Below are 22,978 nucleotides of genomic sequence, written 5' to 3'. Positions count from 1 at the left end.
TACTTGGACTAGACCTCTCATCCTGGCCTTCAAAAGTCCACCCAGTTGTCACCCATGTCCTAATTTACGCTCGTCTTGCCATTGCTTGCCTCTGGAAACATATCTCCCCACCTATTCTCGGTATGACCATTGACATACTTAATGACCATGAGTATGGAATTTCTTTTCGCCAAAACCTCTTAAGCTTAACAGGTTTCAGAACCAATGGAATTATTAGCAGCTGGAGCCTAGAGCAACATCTTGTTCTTAATCCCTATATAGATGACAGCATATGTTAGCTCCCATCACTTGGGGTTTGGGCCTCGTTTGAAACACACTACTTAGCCTCTCTCCCTCCCTGATCCAAATCGAGTCATCCGGAAAAGATTTCTCTCGTTTTTCTATAAAGGTAAATGCTCCTTGATACAAACCTGCCTCCACCTCCCAGTTCTTTCTTCTATTGTACTTCTTTTCCTCCAGAAAATTTGATACTGCATTATATACTTATTCGACATTTGCATTGCACTTTTTAATTGTTCTGTTACTACATAGCGTTTTTCATATCTAACATTACTCAAGCAGGCCTTCCCCGCTCTGGATTGCATTATGTCTTATGTAAAGTGTTCACCATTCTCTCATATATTTCAATAAAAATATTGAAACAAAAATGCATGGAAAATAATTGAGAGACCGATAGCTCCCATACTCGGTAGAACTTGGACATATTTCCCTATAGCCAAGAGGTACTTTCATGTGTTGCCCAGACCTGTGTGGAAATATCCATTTATCTTTGTATAGTGTTAATTTTTGATTATGATTTTTTTTTTTCCCAAGCCTTCTCTTTTTTGGTGCCACAGCTTGGGATAGGAAAGATTAGGAGGCAATTACATACTCCAGTCTCTCATGTCACACTGATGGATTATGAAGTATAGAGGGTCTTTCATCCTAAAAGTATCAAAAAACATGCACAAATCCTACTAATTTATTTAAATCTTAATAAACGTTAGGTCATTTGTTCTCCTTGTGGCTTTGATGGGTGGGCATGTACACCACTGTTTTTCTTCAAGTATACACATTTCCCTGAAGTCTAGCAGTGAGTTTTTCATCATGTATGCTACAGTGCATTCAAGGTTTGACCTCAGATGCAGATATGTCTGTCTAGAGCCATGCCTTCGCAATCAACTGCTTTGTGGCTGTATGGATATGCGTCATAATAGTGAACTGAAATTTAGATAATCTCTCTGGTTTTTGGTTGAGGACCTCAAGTGGGTTCATTGACACTGCTTGGTGGAAAAAGTTGTGTACCATGTCGTACACCTGTTGCCAAAATTGCTGCACCACCGAGCAGGTCTACTAGGTATGGATAAAAGAGCCCACCTATGAACAGCCACTGAAGCAATGTGCAGAGGTGGCCAGGTTAATGTAAGCTAACTTGGTGGGAGGAACTACAGCACTGAAGTAGTACTTTGTAATTAGTTTCCACTGCTGTAGAATTCCAAAAGCAGGATTTTGTAGTGGGCCAGATTCGACCAGTGTTTCAAGCTCAGTTTTTTCTTAACCACTTCAGCCCCAGAAGAATTTTTCCCCCTTCCCGACCAGAGCACGTTTCGCGATTCGGCACTGCGTCTGTTTAATTGACGATTGCACAGTCGTGTGACGTGGCTCCCAAACAAAATTGACGTCCTTTTTTTCCCCACAAATAGAGCTTTCTTTTGGTGGTATTTGATCACCTCTGCATTTTTTATTTTAGTGCTATAAACAAAAAAATTGCGACAATTTTGAACAAATGCATTTTTTATGTTTTGCTATAATAAATATTTTTAAAAAAAAAACTTTTTTCCTCAGTTTAGGCATTCTTCTACATATTTTTGTTAAAAAAAATAAAAAAAATAAAATCGCAATAAGCGGTTGGTTTGAGCAAACGTTATAGCGTCTACAAAATAGGGAATCGTTTTATGGCATTTTTATTGATATTTTTATCATGACTGCAACATTATGGTGGACACATCGGACAATTTTGACACATTTTTAGCATCAATGCCATTAATACAGCCATCAACGCTAAAAAATTGCATTGATTACTGTAAAAATGTCACTGGCAGTGAAGGGGTTAACCACCAGGTGGCGCTGTAGGGGTTAAGTGTGTCCTAGGGAGTGATTCTAACTGTGGTGGGGAGGGGCTGTGTGTGTGACACATCACTGATCAGCGCTCCCGATTACAAGGAGAGCTGATCAGTGTCACTAGGCAGAATGGGGAGATGCTTGTTTACATCAGCCTCACCGTGAGATGATCGCGGGTATCTCCGTGGATATAAGTTCCGCGGGACCCGCAATCGCGGTCACAGAGCTCCCGGCGGGCGCACGTGACGGCGGGCCACCTCTTGAAGGGCAACGTGCAGGTATGCTAATCTACCTGTACGTGCCCTTCTGCTGCAGTATATCTGCGTGAGGTGGTCGGGAAGCGGTTAATCATACAATAAACAAGGCTTTATCATATCCATGACAAATTATGTTATGCTGCAACCTTCAATTGAATGGACACTAGACAAAAAAAGTCAGGATTTCCCATTCAGGCATAACCTCCTCCCAGCTCACCTAAGCCTTTTTTTTTTGCTTAGGTGATGAATGTGCCTTTAAAGTTTCTCTAAAGAATCTCTTTGTGAGAGTTAGTCTTGGGGAAAGGAAAGGATTCATTTAGTTTGGCTTTGGCCTTGGGGCAAAAAGTGAAGGTGCATGGACCCCACATGCAAGAGAAGGGGTGGCCATTAAAGTAGCCGTTTGTCACTGGATCCCACAGGCAGCAATCTCAAGGATACCTGGTATTCAATTACCTCACTGGCAAGGTGCTATACAGGTCACAGACAAAGTCAGGTCCCGAGGGCACAATGAGAGGTAAAAATTGGGCCTCTGGTCCTGCAGCTATGGAGTGGCGCCTCTTACGTGGAAGCATTGTGGCAGTCCAATGTGTTCCTCCTAGAGTGCTTGGGGCAGCTGGTATTGTGTGTGCATGGTGGAGCACTACTCAACCCATTGCATTGTTCAAAAGGGGCAGGAACAGATTGTAACATGTGCACTGATGTCATGATAACATCTGTGCATGGGTGGGCAGAGAGGTACCCAATTCCCTCTGTCAAGTATGGCAGATTCCCTGCCTAGCTCTCCCTGTAATGGTTCCCCTAAGGGTTAGATTAATTCCAAATCCCTAACTTTACATTGTATTGCCACTGTTTAAGGTGCACAATCTCCTGACTCCTTTATGCCTAGGGATGAGTTTCCAGCAGCCATTTCTGATGTGCACGACCAACTCTCAAGGGTCCCACTGGTTTAGAATGCAAACTTGGGCACTCTACCCCCTCTGTGCCTTTTTAAGGGGAAATGAGGTATCGAAGGAACATCCTCTGGATGAAGAGGAGTAAGCTGTTGAGGATTAGGAATGCTCTTTGGATAAGCCCCAAGATCAGATGCAGAGAACCACGATGGGCTCTCTGGAGGGCATGGTGCAAACAAAACAAGGTTTCCTAAAGGAAGTGGTGTTACCACCTTAGCAGTTTGTTCAGCCCTACCCCATGGTGGAAGACATAAGAATTGAGGTTCTCTGGCTAATACTCATCCATTTCCTACTTTAAGTAGTCACTGTGGATTCTGGTCCTTAAGACACCATGGATAAAAGGTTGGAGGCCCTAGACATCCATCTCTCTGGTGGGAGCAGCTCTGTAGCTGGTGGTAACTGCATTGGGAGTTTCTCAGGAACTCAAAGTTTAGGTAAAGTGTATGTTTTGTTTCAGAGACTTGGACCCAGGGGATCCTGCAATTTAGCAGTTTCTGGAAGATTTTCTGAGACACTCAAGTCTCCCAAGGGATGCCTTGGAAGACTCCATTTGATAATTCCCAAGTTGGGCACCAGGTCTGTCCACATAAAAAGGATCCTATGGCTCAAGTGCTAGTCACTGGGACTTTTCTGCAGGAGGCAACGAGAGTCTGCCCTTTGATGAGTGCTTGTTTAGACGGTCCTTGGATGCCTTCATGCAGAAGGTGACTGTTAAAAGCATACTCTTACTCCTAAAGAAGGTGGTAAAGACAGGTAAAACAAACCAGTTCCATAAGAAGGACTGGACCCTCAAGTCCTCCAGGTTGGTAGGCAAGTCCTCTTCACAATAAAGGGATGCCAGGTGAGGAAACATCTGAGCCTTTGCAGCCATCTGGACTCAGAAGTCACAGATGACTGTCTGCAGTGTGGTGTCCAATTTTCCCTCCTCACACTATATGTACTAGGGTCTCTTTGGAGCCAAAAAATTAAGCAGTTTTCCTTGTAGCCCTGGAAAGATGGCATTCTTCAGGGGTCATCACACCCATGCCAGAAGAGGAGAAATATCTTGGCTTGTATTACAACCTGTTTATGGTTCTCAAGCCAAACGGAAACATCCAGACTATTTTGGACCTCAATGGTCTCAACCAATCCTTAAAGGCACAGAAGTTAAGATGACTGAGAAACTTCCTGAGGTAAGTTAATATAAAGGATGCCTACACATTGTTTTCCCTGCCTCACCAACAGTTTCTGTGATTCACAGTGGCCCTACCAGTTTGTAATGCTGCCGGTCTGGCATTTCATGACTCACAGAGGTGTACAAAGGCGGTGGCTCTGGTTCTGGGTTTGTTGAGGGCTTGAGGTATCCCCATCGTGGGGTACCTGAATGACCTGCTTCTCATGAAACAATCAGCTCAGACCTTGATGTAAAATGTCCATCGTACAGTGCAGGTCCAGGCTGGGTGCTGAACCTTGAGAAGTCGACTGTAATTCTGATGCAACACCTCCAGTATTTGAACATTGCACAGACAAAAATGCTTATTTGCACAGGAGAAATGCCAGGCTCTTCGATCCCAGGAGCTAAAGTCACTGAAAAGAAATTTGATTCAGGTCTGCAAGGGCGTGCTGGGAAAGATGGTTGCTGCTTTTGATGTGGTCTCATATGTTCAGTTTCACTGTAAGACTTTACAACTCAATATATTTCATTCAGATGCTGGATGCCAAAAAGTAATTTTTTTTTTCCTCGATTACTTGAAAGGTGCTGACTACAGATATCAGCTTGTTGGGCTCGGGAGGTATTCTGGAGAATCTCTCATTTCAGGAAATGTGGTTGTCAATATGAGCAAACGCCACCTATCAGCATTGCAGAGCTTTGGCCGTCTCTCCTACACTGGTCCATTTGTCTTTAGGGTCTCCCAGTCAGAGTGCAGTTGGACAACACGACAGCAGTGGCATTTATCAATCATAAAAAAGGGACAAAAGTCACGCTGTTTAGGAAGTAACAGACTTGATCTTGGGCAGAACATCATGTTCCATCCCTGTGTCAGCTGCACATACTACCCATGTGCAAAGGTGACAGGTGAAGTTTTCCAACTGTCAACAGCTAAATCACCTGGCCAGAGATGTGTGTGTGTGTGTGTGTGTGTGTGTGTGTGTGTGTGTGTGTGTGTGTGTGTGTGTGTGTGTGTGTGCACCAGAAACCAATCTCTCTGCATTCAGATTCAACAACAAGCTGGACAGGTTTGTGCCCTGGACTTGGGGCTCCTGACATGTTGCTGGTGGATGTCCTGGTTATGCCTTGGTGTCAGTTTTCTTTGATCTATGGCATACCTTTACTGCTTCTGCATTGCCTGCTTTTCTGTAAAAAGGTGGATGGTATTTTGTGGATTCTAATTGCACCTGCTTGGCCAAGGAGAAGATGGTAAGCTGAAATTGTAAATATCTTGGCAATCGAGCCATGGGCTCTTTGAGATGCGCTAAGACTGGTTGTCACTTGGTGCGATCTTCTAGCCTGCTTTACAGTTTTTGTTCAAAACCACATTAGGAAACCACTGACACCTTTGCTGACCAGTCACAGACCCTTCCAAGTGTCTTTCCTATTTATCTTGAAATGCTGGCAACTATGTAATGCTCCCATAACAGGTTCCAGGATGTGCTTGCAAGATGCAGACAAATGTGTGAGGTCTAACTCATTCTGCCACAGAGAGTGAATCGTGGTCAGACTGATGCAGATCTAGCAGTTATCTGAAGTTTGAAGAAACAGGGTGCACAGGCTGGGCTATGACACATTATAGTAGCCTCACTGCCAAAAAAATGTCTTCATGCCTAGCTATTCTCGCTAACTGCAGATTTGAGAGGAAAAGTTTTCCTGACTAAAAACAATAGATTCTCTAGTCTCTAATGGCTGATAGCAAGGGACCATTTGACTTAAAATCATTATATAAACCTCCCTATCTACACCATTCTGGTGTCAGAACTTTCTGGATGTGTTCAAACTTAAGGCATGCAGCTTCACAATTTAATACATGACCTCTGCATGTAGTCTAAAAACTGGCACTTCCTGTGAAGAAACAAAATATCCCATAGTCCATGGGCATCTAAGTCTAGTGCTCTTCAGTTAAGAACTTAACAGGAATTAGATCTGACAGACCAAGCAGGCTGAGCATTTAACAGAGCTAACCAAGCAGTCTTTCATCATATTACCACTCCCACATTTCTGATGCAACATATGGGGGGATGGTGAGGCACGGATTGTGACCCTGGACAAGAAGTTGCCTGTCCCTTTAGTGAGCAGGGGCAAGCTAGGTGAATGAATACATGGACATAGGGGAATTGATCAGCCATGACATTACAAACTGAAGCCACAACATTCCCATCATTACAAGGTAAAGAAAACAAATGGCAAAGGGAATATAATTATATGAAAGTGTTTACTTTCCTAATTTGGGTAAAATGTGAATTTTAATATTCATTGCCCTTTAATAGCGCTGCTAATGTAAATAACATATTCTATGACATTTAACTTCACTAATTGCTCTTCACTTGTATAAAAATGTTTTGAATATTATAACACCTTAATTTCCTTGCTAAGGAGGTCATAATCATTTAATAATAAAGACCTTAAAAAAATAAATGAAAAAAATACAATTACAGTATATAGTTCCTGTTGTAATAAAATAATTGTTGGAAAAGATATATTTTTTAAGCATTATAGGAAACCTTTCTTGGGGAAACGTTGAAAATGTTTGTAGTTTGTCTGTCATGCTCACCCTCTGGCTTGGAATCTCGGTTCTCAAACAGGCAGGTCAGGAAAGTTAAAGATCAAAAAAAAAAAAAAAAAAAAGTCCTTAGCTACTTACTGAAAAGGTAGCTTAACACTGTCTTGCCTGTTCCACAGTGTTTTATATTTAATCGCAACAGTCAGCATCCCAGTTAATACTAATACTTAACCACAACAGGTAGCATCCCAGTTTTCTGCACTTCATTGCTTGAAAACCTGACAGGCACTACTACTAGTGGCCACATCCCATCCTGATGATATGGCTACTGCTTCTCTACTGCCTGCAGTCCAGGTGTAATAAGGACAACAAGAGGGGCGAGGACAAGAGATCAGCATGCAGAGCGGCTTCATGGGAATTGTCTTCCCAACAGGAACCAATGAGGTGGAAGATCGCTGGCTCGCATATTAAAGTAAGAACTACTGGGTGGCAGAAGCTTTATTTAACCACATTAATACCAACATGTTACAGCCTCTTCCTATCCAGGCCATTTTGCAGTTTTCGGTGCTGTAATATGCAACACTTTACCCAAATTAATGTTCGATAATTTTTGACACCTATAAAGCTTTCTTTTGATGGTATATAAAAACCACTGGATTTTTTTTTAACTATATAAAATGGAAGAAAATACTGACAAAAAAAAAAAAAAAAAGGTAAATTTAACCAGTTCCCTACCGCCGTATTGTAAAATGACGTCGGCAGGAACTGCCCGATGCCGTGATGTCAGCTGGGCACCCGCGATTGCCCGGTAACAGAGCCGGGACGTGGATCAGTGTGTGTAAACACACAGATCCACAACCTGTCAGGGGAGAGGAGAACTGATCAGATGGTTCCTTGTACAGTGGGACACTGATCGGTCTCCTCCCATCATCAGTTCCCTCCCCCCAGTTAGATTCACTCCCTGGGACACACATTTAACCCCTGAAGCGCCCCCTAGTGTTAACCCCTTCCCTGCTAGTCACATATATACAGTAATCAGTGCATTTTTGTATAGCACTAATCGCTTTATAAATGTGAATGGTCCCAAAGTAATGTCAAAAGTGTCTGATCTGTCCACCTCAATGTCACAGTCATGATAAAAATCGCAGATCGCTTCCATTAGTAGTACAAAATAAATAAAAATGACAAATCTATGCCCCATTTTGTAGACGCTATAACTTTTACGCAAACCAATAAATATACGCATATTGAGATTTTTTTTTCTTACCAAGAATATGTAGAAGAATACATATTGGCCTAAACTGAGGAATTTTTTTTTTTTTTTTTTTTTAAATGGGATATTTATTATAGCAAAAAGTAATAAATAGTGTTTTTTTGTTTTGTTTTTTCAAAATGTATGCTTTTTTTGTTCATAGCACAAAAAAACACAAAGGTGATCAAATACCACCAAAAGAAAGCTCTATTTGTGTTGAATAATATCAAGATTCGGGTACAATGTCGCATGGCCGTGCAATTGTCATTCAAAGTGTGACAGTGCTGAAAGCTGAAAATTGGCCTGGGCAGGAAGGGGTGAAAATGCCCTGTATGGAAGTGGTTAAAATGAAACAATCTTTCCTCCTAAATTTAGGTATTGTGCTACACAACTTTGGTATGCTGCTGCTTTCATTAATTATACTAATCTCTCTTTTTTGGCTTTCAGGCAGCACAGCAAAAACATTTGCACAAAAGAAAAACATTGGCATTGGCTGTGAACAGCAATCTGGGAAAACTGCTATTGGCCAGCTGGGTTCATAGAGATCAAGTTCTATCTGGAAATGAACCTTCAAGGTAATACAGTTTTTAGGTGGAACTTATAATCACATGATTTTATCAGTTTTGACTGATTGTTGATCTATCACCATTTGTTATATTCACTATTTATATAACTATTCAAATTTTAGATTGTTTTATGTTTTTTATTATCAGTATTGTGTATTGTATACAATAACTGTTTTGATCAGCAAACTGGAAACACTGGCATTGACCGTGATCAGCAAATTGGAAACACTGGAGCCGGTTGTGATCAGCAATACCGACACAGACTGATCAGCAAGCTGGAAACAATGGCACTTGTGATCTGCAAGCTGGAAATACTGGCACTAACTGATCAGAAAACTGGAAACAATGGTGCTGGCTGTAATCAGCAAACTGGAAACATTTAAGAAAAAGTGTGTAGCGCCAAAAGTAAGAAATGTGAATACTGCATTATAAATAGCACATTGAAATAAAGTCCCAAGAACTGTTAAAGTGGAAAAATGCTACAGTAAAAAATATATACAGTGCCTTGCAAAAGTATTCACCCCCCTTGGCATTTTTCATGTTTTGTTGTCTCAACACCTGGAATTAGCATGGATTGTTTGAGAATTTGTATCATTTAATTTACAGAATATGACCACAACTTTGAAGATTTTTTTTTTTATTGTGAAGCAAATAGGACAAAATAACAGAAAAAGTCAACGTGCCCAACTACCCCCTTAAGGTCAACACTTTGTAGAGCCACCTTTTGCGGCTATCACAGCTCCAAGTCGCTTTGGATAAGTCTCTATGAGCTTGACACATCTTACCACTGGGATTTTTGCCCATTCCTCCTTGCAAAACTACTCCAGCTCCTTCAAGTTGGATGGTTTGCGCTTGTGAACAGCAATCTAAGTTTAACTACAGATTTTCTATTGGATTGAGGTCTGGGCTTTGACTAAGCCATTCCAGCACATTTACGTTTCCCCTTAAACCACTCAAGTGTTGCTTTAGCAGTGTGTTTGGGGTCATTGTCCTTCTGGGAGGTGAACCTCCATCCTAGCATCAAATCACACACTGAGTGGTACAGGTTTTACTCAAGAATATCCCTGTATTTTAGAAACTGGCTGATTCAATTTAAAATACTGCATACATTTTATTACACCCCATATAGGCTTCATAGGATTTACCCTGACTCTACGTCGCAGTGCTGGCGCTGTCGGACGGATTCAGCAGGGTACATTCATATGATTTGGGCTTGCCCCGAGGTGCAACATTACTGGTCACGAGTTCTCTCTTATTACTGAGCTAACGATTCCTATACCTCAGACAATGGAGATGTGCCTGCTTGGGTTAGTGGATGCTTTGGTTCCCTCACGGGCAGTCCGCACGCTACTGGGGCTGCTGCTCTTCTACGCAAGAAAACTTGTCGTGCTCCGGTGGAGAGCCCCCACGGTGGCCCTCACCCTGAGTGCATGGAAGTCATTGGTCAACCTTGCAGTACCATTGTACAAGGAAGCATATTCCCTCCGGGGATGCCCTCAGAAGTTCCAGAAGGTTTGGAATATATGGTTAGAGTCTGAGACAATGGTTGTGGAGCAGGAAAACCCTGTTGGTTTATCAACCCAGTCTAGTTAGTAGACATCTCCTCTGATGGGCCTTGTTTAGGGTGGCATCTGTGCTGCCCAAGTGTCAAATCGATACCCACTTATAGACCTTTATTTTGTAGACTGCCTGTAGTGCATCACTAAGCTTAAGTTGATCACAGGGAAATACATTACTCCTGTCAATTTTAGCAGCAGGCTACAGGGTTGTTTTGATGTGTGTTCTTTGGGTTAGGCTGATCGTTTTTTAAATTGTTATGCCTTACCTACTGTTTTGTGTTGTTCGAGCCGAGGAATGCCTGAAGGCTCTGTGCTGTAACTTCTCTTTTAAAACTAATAAAAAATCTATAAAAAAAAAAAAAAAAAAAAAGAATCTATCTGTATTTAGCACCATCCATCTTTCCCTTAACTCTGACCAGTTTCCCAGTCCCGACTTCTGAAAAACATCCCCACAGCATGATGCTGCCCCCACCATGTTTCACTGTGGGGATGGTGTTCTTTTGGTGATGTGATGTGTTGGGTTTGCCCGCCAGACATAGCATTTTCTTTGATGGCCAAAAAGTTCAATTTTAGTCTCATCAGACCAGAACACCTTCCTCCATACATTTTTGGAGTCTCCCACATGCCTTTTCACAAACTCAAAAAGCACCATTTTGTTTTTTACTGAAAGTAATGGCTTTCTTTTGGCCACTCTGCCATAAAGGGCAATTCTATGGAGCGTACAGCTTATTGTCATCCTACGTACAGATACTCCAGTCTCTGCTGTGTAATTCTGTCACTCCTCCAGGGTTACCTTAGGTCTCTGTGCTGCCTCTCTGATTATTGCCCTCCTTGCCCGGTCCGTGAGTTTTGGTGTGCGGCCATCTCTTGGAAGGTTTGCTGTTGTGCCATGCTCTTTCCATTTGGTTATGATAGATTTGATGGTGCTCCTAGGGATCATCATAGAATTTGATTTTTTTTTTTATAACCTAATCCTGACTTGTACTTAACATTGTCCCTTACTTGTTTGGAGAGTTCCTTGGTCTTCATGGCAGTGTTTGGTTAGTGGTGCCTCTTGCTTAGGTGTTACAGCCTCTGGGGCCTTACAAAAAGGTGTGTATATGTAATGACACATCATGTGACACTTAGCTTGCACACAGGTGGACATCATTTTACTAAGTATGTGACTTCTGAAGGTAATTGGTTGCATGAGAGCTTTTTTATGGGCTTCATAACAAAGGGGTGAATACATACGCACATGACAATTATCAATTTTTTATTTCTGAAAAATAGTTTTAAGTATATATTTTTCTAATCTTGCTTCACCAACTTAGACTATGGTGTTATGATCCATCACATATAATTCAGATTAAAAAAATTGAACCAAAATCTGTAATGTAACAAAGTAGGTAAAAAGCCAAGGGGAGTGAATACTTTTGCAAGGCACTGTATGTCCAATCTTAATTGAAAATCAAGAATGAAAAAACAAAATAGTGAAAAATATAAATTTAGATGCACAGTACCATGATAGGATCAGCAAATAAACCTATTGGTGAAAGCACAATAGTTCAGTGCAAAGATGTGCACAAAAAAGTGGTAGTGAGACAGCCACCATTATATCTATGCTCAAAAGCAGGAAATACCAAAAAACGCCATTTTGTTGAAGAGCAGGAAGTAACCAGTAATTCAGTGGAACAACCACCAAAAAGATAAGAGTGCATATCCTGCCTGAGAACATCGAAAATAAATTACAAATAGGAAAAACTGCAAACACTTGTAGTAATCAGCAAACTGGAAACACTGGTTCTGGCTGTGATCAGCAATACCAGCACTGAAACACCAATCCGCAAAATTGGAAAATACTGGCTTTAATCAAGCATTGTACAGGCTGTGTGTATAAAGACGCTCAGGGGCACTGTGACGGTGTCAGGTCAGATCACATAGCTCTCCCCTTTAATGATATCTCTGTGTTTATGAGAATAAAAGGGACAACTGGCTGCTAATTGTAGCTAGTCTTTACACTTATGATCGCTGTGATTAGTCACAGCAATCACAAGGTATAAAGCCACTCTAATTCGCTGGTAGTGGGGTGGTTAAAAAACAAGCAAGAAATTGCTCAGGAGGAAGAACGGATTTAAAGATTGTTTTTGTTATGTGAGCATAGTTATGCTTTAAAACAAGAGGGTCAGCATGACAGGCAGGCAGCGAGAAATTTAAAAGGGCTCAGCCAGTGTGTTTCTTAAAGAAATCGGAGCCTGGCAACAAGAAATAGCATATATGCCAAGGCTTTGCATTGTCTTCAATAGAGACAAATAAACTTTCTAATATGGAGCTTCTGCTTTGCCCAATTTATTTCTGCAAAATCTGAGCATCTTTTATCTAGATGTATCAAGATTTTAATTTTGTATCATAAATGTTTTAGTTCTCATGCACACGGACGTTTTAAAAAACTGGCTGCAAAGCTAGCTCCGATGCCTGGAAAAATCGGCGTTAAAAACGTGATTTTTTACCGCGTTTTGCATTGGCGTTTTTGCGCGTTTTTTAGCGTTAGCGTTAAGTAGCGTTTTTAAAGAAACACATCTCTTGGCTATAGCACTCAGAAAACAAAGAAAATATGTTACGCGTTTATGCGTGTTTTTTCCGCAATTCGCGTTTTTACAGCTCTAGCTCCGCGCCACGGAACGCACTGGTCCTGGGTTTTTTTTTTACAGCTTAAAAAACACCTATGCCGTTTGCAGCTCAAAAACGCCTAGGTGGGCATGAAGCCACAGACTAACATGGACAGGCGTTTTTAAGCTGCAAAAATCGCTCAAAAAAGTAGCTGTAAAAACGTCCGTGTGCATGGGGCCTTATTGTTTCATAAAGAGCCAAAAGCAGGAGATAAACACAAAGGTGTTTAAGGATTACTCCTAATCTCCTCTTTATTTATTTTAAATAAAATGATTATCAAGTAGACTGTGCAAATACAGAATACATTTTATTGTGATTTCAAGGTTAGTTTTTACTGTTGCTAAAAGTCTAATTTATAAATGTTGAGAACTTAATGCAGTATTAGACCCCAAACCAAAAATGTATTTTATTACAGTTTAACAATCATTAGATGTGGTTGCTGCATCAGTTTTTTTTCTTTGGCCGTTTTCACCTGGTGATTTGGCCAGCAATACACCTGTATTAGTGAGACAACTCTGGATGAAGGAGGACAGAATGCACAGTGGACAACAGCATTGCCAGTCTGGGGAGACGGTAGTGTTAAATGTATTAGCAGATTTAGATACATTAACACATTGAAGCCAAACTCCAGCTCACAGCTTATAAGCACACAGCTTATAAGCAGTTACAGCAATTTGTTTTCCTTTTGGGAAAAAGGTTTTGCATGAATAAATAAAAGCTAATTTTAATCACGGCTGCCAGTGTTAAATGGTTTGTCTCACCCATGTACATTCTGCTGAAGACTTACTGGCTGGATCACCAGATGAAAATAAAAGAAAGCATGCTTAAAAAGGGACAACTAATACAGCCACCACATCCAAGAAATGGTAAGCTGCAATATAAAAAAAAAAGTAAAAAAAAAAGTAAATGATATTAAAGAAAAATTTGAAAACAAGATTGTATCCATCGGACTATAACTAGAAAAGCAGAGACAGAATATTTGCTGGTGAATATTTAAAGTGATTGTAAAGGCTTGTTTAAAAACAAAAAACAAACATGTTATACTTGCCTCCTTTGTGCAGTTGGTTTTGCACAGAGCAGCCCTGATCTTCCTCTTCCCAGCTCCCTCTTTGTTGTTTCTAGCCCCATCCTCCTCTGAATGCCCCTCAGCCAGCAGCTTGCTACAGCGGGCACCCAATCTGAGTCAGAGCTCTGTGTATGACTTGGCTTGACAGCCGTAGGAGCCAATAGCACCACTGCTCTGTCTCAGCCAATCAGGAGTGTACTGGATGGCTGAGGGGATCATGGACATCGCTGGAGAGAGAAGGAGCTCAGGTAGGTTACTTGGGGGGTGTTGGGGGCTGCTACACAAAGAAGGTTTTTTTATCTTAATGCATAAAATGCATTAAGATAAAAAAAAATAATTCTGCCTTTACAACTCCCTTAATGGCGCTTATACTGGTTTAACAATTTTAGATTTTTCAAACGATGCTAGATGTCCAACCACTATGTACTTTAAATTATATGGTCTACATGATTAAAGTGTTATGGCTTCCAAAACATAACAGAAGCACGCTGTGCCAAGCTTATTTTCTATTTTGTCCCTTGAATTATTATATTTCTTGCTTTTTACAGAGGTCAGTTTTATTGTTCGTTTAGCATTTACGGTCATGGCAGAGAAACACTCCTTGAGTGAAGGCTGCCAAAACCAAATAAAATATCACAAAAAATAGAGCCTTTGTACACGCTGTAAATTCCTTTTATTGGAGTCCACCTACAGGAGGCTCCACCTACAGGAGGACTGGACAATGGCTAACATAATTATCTGACTTAAAGTGGTTGTAAACCCCAGTCATGGAATTTGAGCAAAGCAAATATATCTGTAGTGTTTACTTATCTCTCTCCAAAGCTCTAAGTTTTCTTTCTCTCTGGTGCTTCGTTAGTCTGTTATCAGCATGAGTCACTTCTGACAAGTTTTCCCAACACTAGATACATTTGTGTCAGAAGGGAGGGGGAGGGGGAAGAGGAGGGAAAGCTCAGAATGGAACTTGTCTATTCACAACACAGTTCTTCTGCTGTGTGGAAGGGGCGTGTGTCCCTTTCCTTCAATGAGCTCTCACACAGTAACTACAGTCCCTCTGTCCTCTCCTTTATGCTGCTGACAGATGAAGAAAGATTAACAGGATCTGCACTTTTGAAAGGGTGTAGAGAGCAGAAGACTGCAGATAAACAAGTAAAACCACCTATGTAGGAGGATTTGTTTCATCTCTGTGTATCATCTGAGGCTGCTCACTTCACTGGGTATATGTGAGGGTTTACAACCACTTTCATCTGAATTGGGTGATTCAACAGAATGCTCCAATGGGCAGGCAAATCTCCCAAAGCTCCAGGATGTTGATCGTGAGACAAGATTCCTCTAACAAACATGCCCCCTGCACCGTCAGGATGCCCAGAACTCCTTCTCAGCACAACAGGTTGACATCAATCACAAGGATTTTTCAAAAGATGGGAAGGAAGAAGGATTTCCCCGATTCCAGAACCAGCTTCTTGAGCCACCATGCCAGGGACAACATGGTCCTCTGCACCAAACCAACTTGCCCCACTGCGATAGGATATTGCATCATAGGGTTCTGGGGTGAAACTGAGCAAATGATACTGCCTCAAAAAGGAGGCTGCCTACCAGGACTCTCATGTATAATTAGAGTGTTATATAATCCCTGGACCGAAGAGCTAGAGTCTGGGAGTAGAAAATTTGAAGTTTCTCCTGAAGGGAAAAATAAAAAATGGCCTGGCCATTTTATTTATTAGTTGATCTAGATGGCCACACCCTTTTCTTTTCAATCTGACTAAAACTAAAAATAAATAGCCATGTCTAGCACTAGACTCCTATTTTTCAAACAAAGAGATGGTTACAGTACTTATTTCTAGACGTAATTTCTATACGTTCATGATTTATCTGAACCACTTTGATGCCTGGATAGCCTGCATTACATCGTCTGACAGAGCCTGCATCGACCACAGTTTTAAGTTTCTGTCCCCTTAACAGGAGGTAATCTATATATCCCACAATAGAGATGCCATGAGAGTGCAGCAGGGCTAGTACTGAGGCTAGTACTGAGGCCAGCACCTTAGTGCCACACAGGAAGGCCAACACCTTCATCTAGAAAACTTAAGAGGGCTACCTGGAGATCTGCTAATCTGTGAGTGGCTAAGAAAATTTGGAAGTGAGAAACCAAAGAGGGGGCAGAGAGTGAAACTCTCGTTTTTAGCACCCAAGCATTGGAAATGCAACTGTTCAAGTGTCTGGAAAGACATTGCAAAGTGAGGGACCACCTTCATGCTGAGAAAGTCTTGTCTAAGGATTTGGCAGAGTTTGAGCCTCTCCCCTTCCTGGTGGGCTGGAAGCTAAACTTGGGTGTTTTAGGTTGGAGGTTGAAATAATGGTTCAACAGGAACTTGTTTTAACCTCCAGTGGGGCACAAGTCTTCAGAGACTGTGATTTAGGCTTCTTTGGCTGAAAGAAATAGGCTCTTTCCATTACTAGTGTCCATGATAATGGTATCCAGAGTAGATCTGAATAGCTGTTGCATCTCAAATGCCATGCAGAGCAGATGCAGGTTCCACAGTCCAAAACGTTAACAAAACTGTTGCCCATATGTGTACTGACAGACGTTTATGAAAGATGAAGGTCCAGCAGGCGGTCACAACTAAACCAGCTTAAAGCAATCATTTTTGATCCAAACGTTCTATGACCAAGGTATCAACCACAGTAGTGACAAAATCCATTTTAATTTGGCCTGTCAGCCAGAGTTTGGCAGAACAAAGTCACAGCTAAGAGGATGAAGAGGAGGATCTGCCAGTGAGAATATAGCTATAGAGAGGGCTTCCAGCCACTTACCACTAGAATGTTGGTTGCTTTGTTAAGGTGAGACATTGCCACACCCACAGAGGTGGTAGACCACATTTCAACGAAGTCCTGGAAGTATAATTGTTTCTAACTTACTGTTCTTATAAAGCTATGCCTTTTTGTGTTTTACCTAATGGATCCATAAGGAAGTGATAACGGAACCAGTTCAACTGCTTGCCCATCTAGCATTATTACACAACCCTATTTGACAATTTTGTAGAGGTAAACAAATCTGGTGAATGAGCCTGAGCCACTGAGAATGCACCAGCACCTTTCAGATTCTATGGACACTTATATGGACATTAACTTTTTGATTTTTATTAATTTTTCTTTAATCAAAATCAGGGAGAAAGGTTCTATACAAATCATTTTGCACAGTTTAATTCCTGAATCAAATTGTGGTTTTATCACTATATATGTATGGTTTTAATGATTTTGTGTGTTTAATTTTTTTACATGCAGTGAGGGGGTTATGCATTAATAGAATCTTACTATGAATGCTGTATTTTCTGAGTGTCGTATAATTTAGTCCTAATAGAATACTTATACAGCTGCTTTCCTGGGGGAGGGAATTGTAGATTAGGAAGTACAGAACTTTGACATGTGTTACCTAGGAGGGTGAGTGTAAGGTGAACCTTGCTGTTATGCACTTGCCCCCCAGTGGAGTGGATTTCTGTTTTATTGTTCAAAGCAGAAAACCCCTTTTGGTTCAGAATTTTTGCTGCTAAATGAATTGTAAGACTTACAATTTATCTGCTTATACATAAAGAAGCCTAATTTAATTAGCTATCATGCATTTTGTGATGTACTCATATTTTAATTACTGCACAGAAATATGGAATACATAGCTTCAGTTGTTTAAAAAGCTAACTTTTACCCTAGAAAAAACTCATTAACTGTATATGGTACAATAAAGTAAAAACAACCTCAAGTTGATAAAAGTATTTTAAAACAATGAAATGTCCTTTTGTTACAACATGCTGCCTTTTGATAATTATAGTTAGGCAGTAGCTAGGATAAAGCTTGTTTTCTGTATTGTAATAATTATAGAGGATACATTTTGCTGACACAAATAGCCCAACAAAAAGGTATCCATGTAAATAAAATGATCATTTACACAGTCTAGCTACTTTGAACTGATCTCAAGACAACCCTCGTGTTTAGATAACACCTGACTGCACCACTCTCTGTTTGCTAGTCTGATAATTGTTTGTTTTCTCCTGTATGTCGGTCTGTTTGGCAGGCTTCTGTCGGACATGCAGTTGAAGGACTCCTGATCAGCGCTCTCTGCCACTGGCTGGGAGCGCTGATCAAAGTGTTACGGCGGGGGGCATCCCCCTGTCAGAAAGCAACAGCTCAGCAGGGGAGATTGCTTAACTAACTTCACATGGTTAGTACAGCGGCTCCCGACCGCAACTGTCCGTTTTTTTTTTGTGCAACCCTCTGTGTTGCACACGAAAAAGCTAAAGTGTGTATCCTCCTTAAGATAAACAAATGATGGATAGGTATGGCTTCCACTTCTACCAAGATAAACATGCACTTTCAAGTCATCTAACATGCATATTCATAAAAAAAAGAGCTTAAGGAATGAGCAAAGCAACATGTTTGCTTAAATTTTTGCTATCCCACAGCAATGCTAATTCCTACTTTCACAGGACACACTAAACAGTGGGAGCCATAAGCTCCTGCTGTTGTCTGTCAAATCCTGCGAGAAGGAAGTGAGGGCATGACTATGCTGTGCATGCGGTATAGATGCACACAGCCCTGCTCGGGAGGGTACCTGCATTAAGAAGGAGCAGACAGGGGGACTCCAGAAGAAGAGGTAAGAGACTGTCCCTTGCAATAACATTGCACAGAGCAGCCAAGTATAACATCTTTTAATGAAAAAACAAAAAAAAATTATATTCATTTGAAACCTAGTATATTGGGTTACAATGCATCACAATGTGCTGTAGTGCATGGTTAAGTGACATTAAACCTTTTTTTTTTGTTAAAAAAACAAACATGCCATACGTACCTAGTCTGTGCAATGCTTTTACACAGAACAGCTCCGATTCTCTTCTTCTGGGGTCCTCTACCGGAGCTCTAGGCCCCTTCCCTTCGGAGAGTGCCCCCACAGAAAGTGGCTTTTCATGAAGCACAAGTGCGGTCTTGCTCCTGGGCTGCTCTGTTTGGGTCTATTGGCCCCGCCCTCCATGTCACAACATTTGATTGATAGCAGTGGGAGCCAACGGCTCCCGCTGCCATCAATCTGCCCAATGAGGATGGTGACTGCGGTTAGGGCTGCTGCTCTTGTACATATCACTGGATCAGGCTCAGGTAAGAAAATGGGGGGGGGGGGGCAGGGGGGAACCTGCAGTAATGCATACAATGCATTAAGGTAAAATACCTTAAGGGTTTAAAATCACTTTAAGGTGAGAAGAAAATTTATTCTGGATCCTGCTATGAATAAAGAAGCACATCAATGACATTCTTTAAAAAGAAAAAATACACATCAATGCAATGTGTTAAAAAAGTTTTGAATGTTTGTAACTCAAGTGCATTCTGCATTGGCCAATGCATGCTAAATGCAATGAAAGAGGTGTGAATCCAACCTGTCACTGCCACCCTAACATTCATAGACCCATATTGTTAACCTAACCCTTGGTTTACATACTCACCCCTCCTACACTGGAATTCTCGGTGGTGAAAATAGGCCATCTCTAAAGATGCAGGTGGAAAAAATACATAGAAAAACACAGCTGAATCCTTTCTTTTTACAGAATATGTATGAAATATATATATATTTTTTAAATTAAATCATTTTTAAGACTAAATACAATGCTTGGCAAATAGAAATGGTAAAATGTGAATAGATACCCTCTCTAAGAGAGACAATGTGGCTTTCAAAGCTCCTTCCGGCCTTCCAAATGGAAAACAGTACCTGTAGAGAAAAACAAAATGCTCAAATATAAATATGACACAGACATTGTTTTACATTTTTATTAGGAAAGTGGGAGACACCTTTGTGAGGAAATGTATGCTGAACACTGGTGCCACCCCCTGTTTGAAAGGGGGGTGGTCCTACGTATGTAAGCGCTTCAGTTTGGTTTTACACAGCATTGGTCTCAGAAATGGTCTTAAAATTGTGTGTAAACGCAAACAATGGACTACTCTTATTTGTTCCCTTTTGGTCAGGTAATTATACCACTGAAAGTGTTTTGTTATATCAGTTCAGTAAATGCAATAAAGAACTGTTGATTTTGTCAAAAATTTAAGAGCTTTACTGTGCACACTCTGTTATCTCAAGAAGAATAATTAGCCCTCTCTTTTCCTATCTTGGACTATAGAACTATTAGCCCCTATGTTGTGGAAATTAACCACATGCTGACTGGCTCCTGTAGATATACGTCGGCAGAATGGCACAGCTGGGCGAAGTAACGCAGCCATGCGTTACTTTGAATTTCCCGCTGTGCACTTGTGCCTGCCGCGAGCTCCGTGACCGTGGACTCAATGTGGGGATACCCTCGATTGTGTCACAGAGCTGATGTAAACACAGCATCTCCCCGTTCTGGATAACGTATAGGGGGTGCTAATTAGCAAAAAAATTATAATCAACGTGAATAATACCCCTCTCAATCAATAATTTGCCACTTTTTAACAAATATCATATGTGCAACTACTCATAGTACATTCACCATACTATGTACATGAAATGAATTTAAACAACAATTCACACATTCATGTGATAACACCCCAGTGACAGCAATTGCTGCAACTATAGTGTAAAAGTCCTTGAAATTTAAACTTATTCCAAACAAAAGTTCCTCTATAACGTGATGTGATTGTCACACACAAAACAATGACAGATCTTTCGTGTAGAGAGATGTAGCCACAACCTCCCACGTGACCCTTCACCACAGCCTCGATCATCCACAGCAATTGCAGGAATTGCTTGCAGCAATTGCTGCCACTGGGGTGTTATCACACGAATGTGTGAATTGTTTAAATTCATTTCATGTACATATTATGGTGAATGTACTATGAGTAGTTGCACATATATTTGTTAAAAAGTGGCAAATTATCGATTGTTAATGAGAGGGTTATTAGTCACGATGATGATAATTTTTTTTTGCTAATTAGCACCCCCTATACGTTATCCAAAATCTGAATTGAGAAATGTTCTATTGTATTCTCTTTTTCAGGGGAGCAGCATTAGAGTATTAATTTTTTTAGCTCTATATATATATTTTTTGGCGCAGAGTTTTTAAAATTTTTCATCTCCCCGTTCTGTCTAGTGTTGTCATTGGGAGCAGCGATCAGTGTCGTGTCGCTGCTAGCCCACCCCCCAGTTAGAAACACTGCCCAGGGCACACTTAACCTCTGCCCGCCCCCTAGTGGTTAACCCCTTCACTGCCAGTGAAATTTGTAAATCAATTACATTTTATAGCATTGATTGCTGTATTAATGCCAATGGTCCCAAAAATGTGTCAAAATTGTCCGATGTGTCCACCATAATGTCGCAGTCACGATAAAAATTGTTGATCGCCACCATTACTAGTAAAAAATTTTATAAATAAATAAAAATGCCATAAATGTATCCCCTATTTTGTATACACTATAACTTTTGTGCAAACCAATCAAACGCTTATTGCGATTTTTTTAAACAAAAAATATGCCGAAGAATACGTATCAGCCTAAACTGAAGGAAAAAAAAATAACATTCTTTGGGGATATTTATTATAGCAAAATCGCTTTTTTGTTTATAGCACAAAAAATAAAAACCACAGAGGTGATCAAATACCACCAAAAGAAAGCTCTATTTATGGGAAAAAAGGATGTCAAATTTGTTTGGGTACAACATCGCACGACCGTGCAATTGTCAGTTAAAGCAACGCAGTGCCGAATGGCAACAAGTGCTCTGGTCAGGAAGGGGGTAAATCCTTTCAGGGCTGAAGTGGTTAACAGTCAAGAGGGATTCTGTAATTTAGCAAATGACAACTGGGCTGGACTGACAACATACAGTTAACAGAAATGATGTGTTGTCATCTCACAGCAAAAAATTAAAAAGCTGAATGCATTCCTGGCACATCAATGGGTGTTTTTATTTGTATTGGCAGGGATATGTGCATGTATTGTGAGGATTTCCTTACACAAACACAGCATTAACTTTTTTTGTAAAAGTGTTTGCTATAGTTACCCCACACTGCTAATATGCAAGCCCTCGTGTAGACTTGCTTTACCGTCTGAAGCACGAACCACTTCAACTCCGGAAGGTTTTCCCCCTTCTTGACCACGTCATTTTTGTGATACGGCACTGGATTGTTTTAACTGAAAATTGCATGGTCGTGCGACGCTGTACCCAAATAAAATGTATGTACTTTTTCCCCACAAATAGAGCTTTCCTTTGGTGGCATTTGATCACCTCTGTGCTCATTTATTTTGTGCTAGAAACGACCGACCAACAATTTTTGAAAAAAAAAAAAGTTACTTTCTGCTCTAAAACACATCCAAAAAAAATAAAAAATAAAAATCTAATTTCTTTATCAATTTAGGCCAATATGTATTCTGCTACTTATTTTTGGTGAAAAAATTTCCCAATAAGCGTTTGATTAGTTTGTGCAAAAATTTACAGCGTCTACAAAGTATGGGATTTTTTTTTTTTTTTACACTATTAATGGTGGTGATCAGCAACATAGTGGGACTGCGATTTTGCGGAAGACAAATCAGACACCTAACGGACACTTTTTTGGGGACCAGTGACACCAATACAGTGATCACTGTGCTAATGACACTAGCAAGGAAGGGGTTAAGCATCAGGGGTGCTCAAAGGGTTAACTGTGTGCCTGACCAGTGTTTGACTATACTGTGTGCTACTGGGAGACATGGATCCGTATTCCTGCTTCATACAAACACAGGATTCATGTTTTCTGTACTCACAGAATGACAGCCTTTTTTTTTTACATAGACAGACTGGCACTCTATCAATGTAGTGAATGATTGGCGTGTCCGCGGGACCCGCTGATCAGCTTTCGCTGTGTAAAATCACAGCAGGATTGGGCCGCTGGTGGCACGCACTTGCATC

At 40.8% G+C, this 22,978-nt stretch overlaps 1 protein-coding gene across 13 annotated transcripts in view; it reads right to left on the bottom strand.

Annotated features, from left to right (window-relative positions):
- CADPS2 (calcium dependent secretion activator 2) overlaps window positions 1–22,978 on the bottom strand; it is an 852,012-nt gene that overhangs the window by 321,339 nt on the left and 507,695 nt on the right. For 8 of the 13 annotated variants that reach the window (XM_077471987.1, XM_077471989.1, XM_077471994.1 and 5 more), the window contains exons 15-16: window positions 19,774–19,837; window positions 19,575–19,616 (exon numbers count right to left, since the gene is read on the bottom strand). In XM_077471987.1, coding sequence (XP_077328113.1) covers window positions 19,575–19,616; window positions 19,774–19,837 — 106 coding nt within the window. The remainder of the gene's footprint in view (window positions 1–19,574; window positions 19,617–19,773; window positions 19,838–22,978) is intronic. The other 5 variants (XM_077471990.1, XM_077471998.1, XM_077471999.1 and 2 more) reach the window with 1 other exon arrangement.

This window comes from Lithobates pipiens, unplaced genomic scaffold (genome assembly GCF_037356315.1).
Source record: "Lithobates pipiens isolate NorthernLeopardFrog02 unplaced genomic scaffold, aLitPip1_a1.2 Scaffold_8, whole genome shotgun sequence".
Taxonomy (NCBI): Eukaryota; Metazoa; Chordata; class Amphibia; order Anura; family Ranidae; genus Lithobates; species Lithobates pipiens.
Note: the sequence above shows the minus strand (reverse complement) of the source record. Positions and strands in the feature narration are given on the sequence as shown.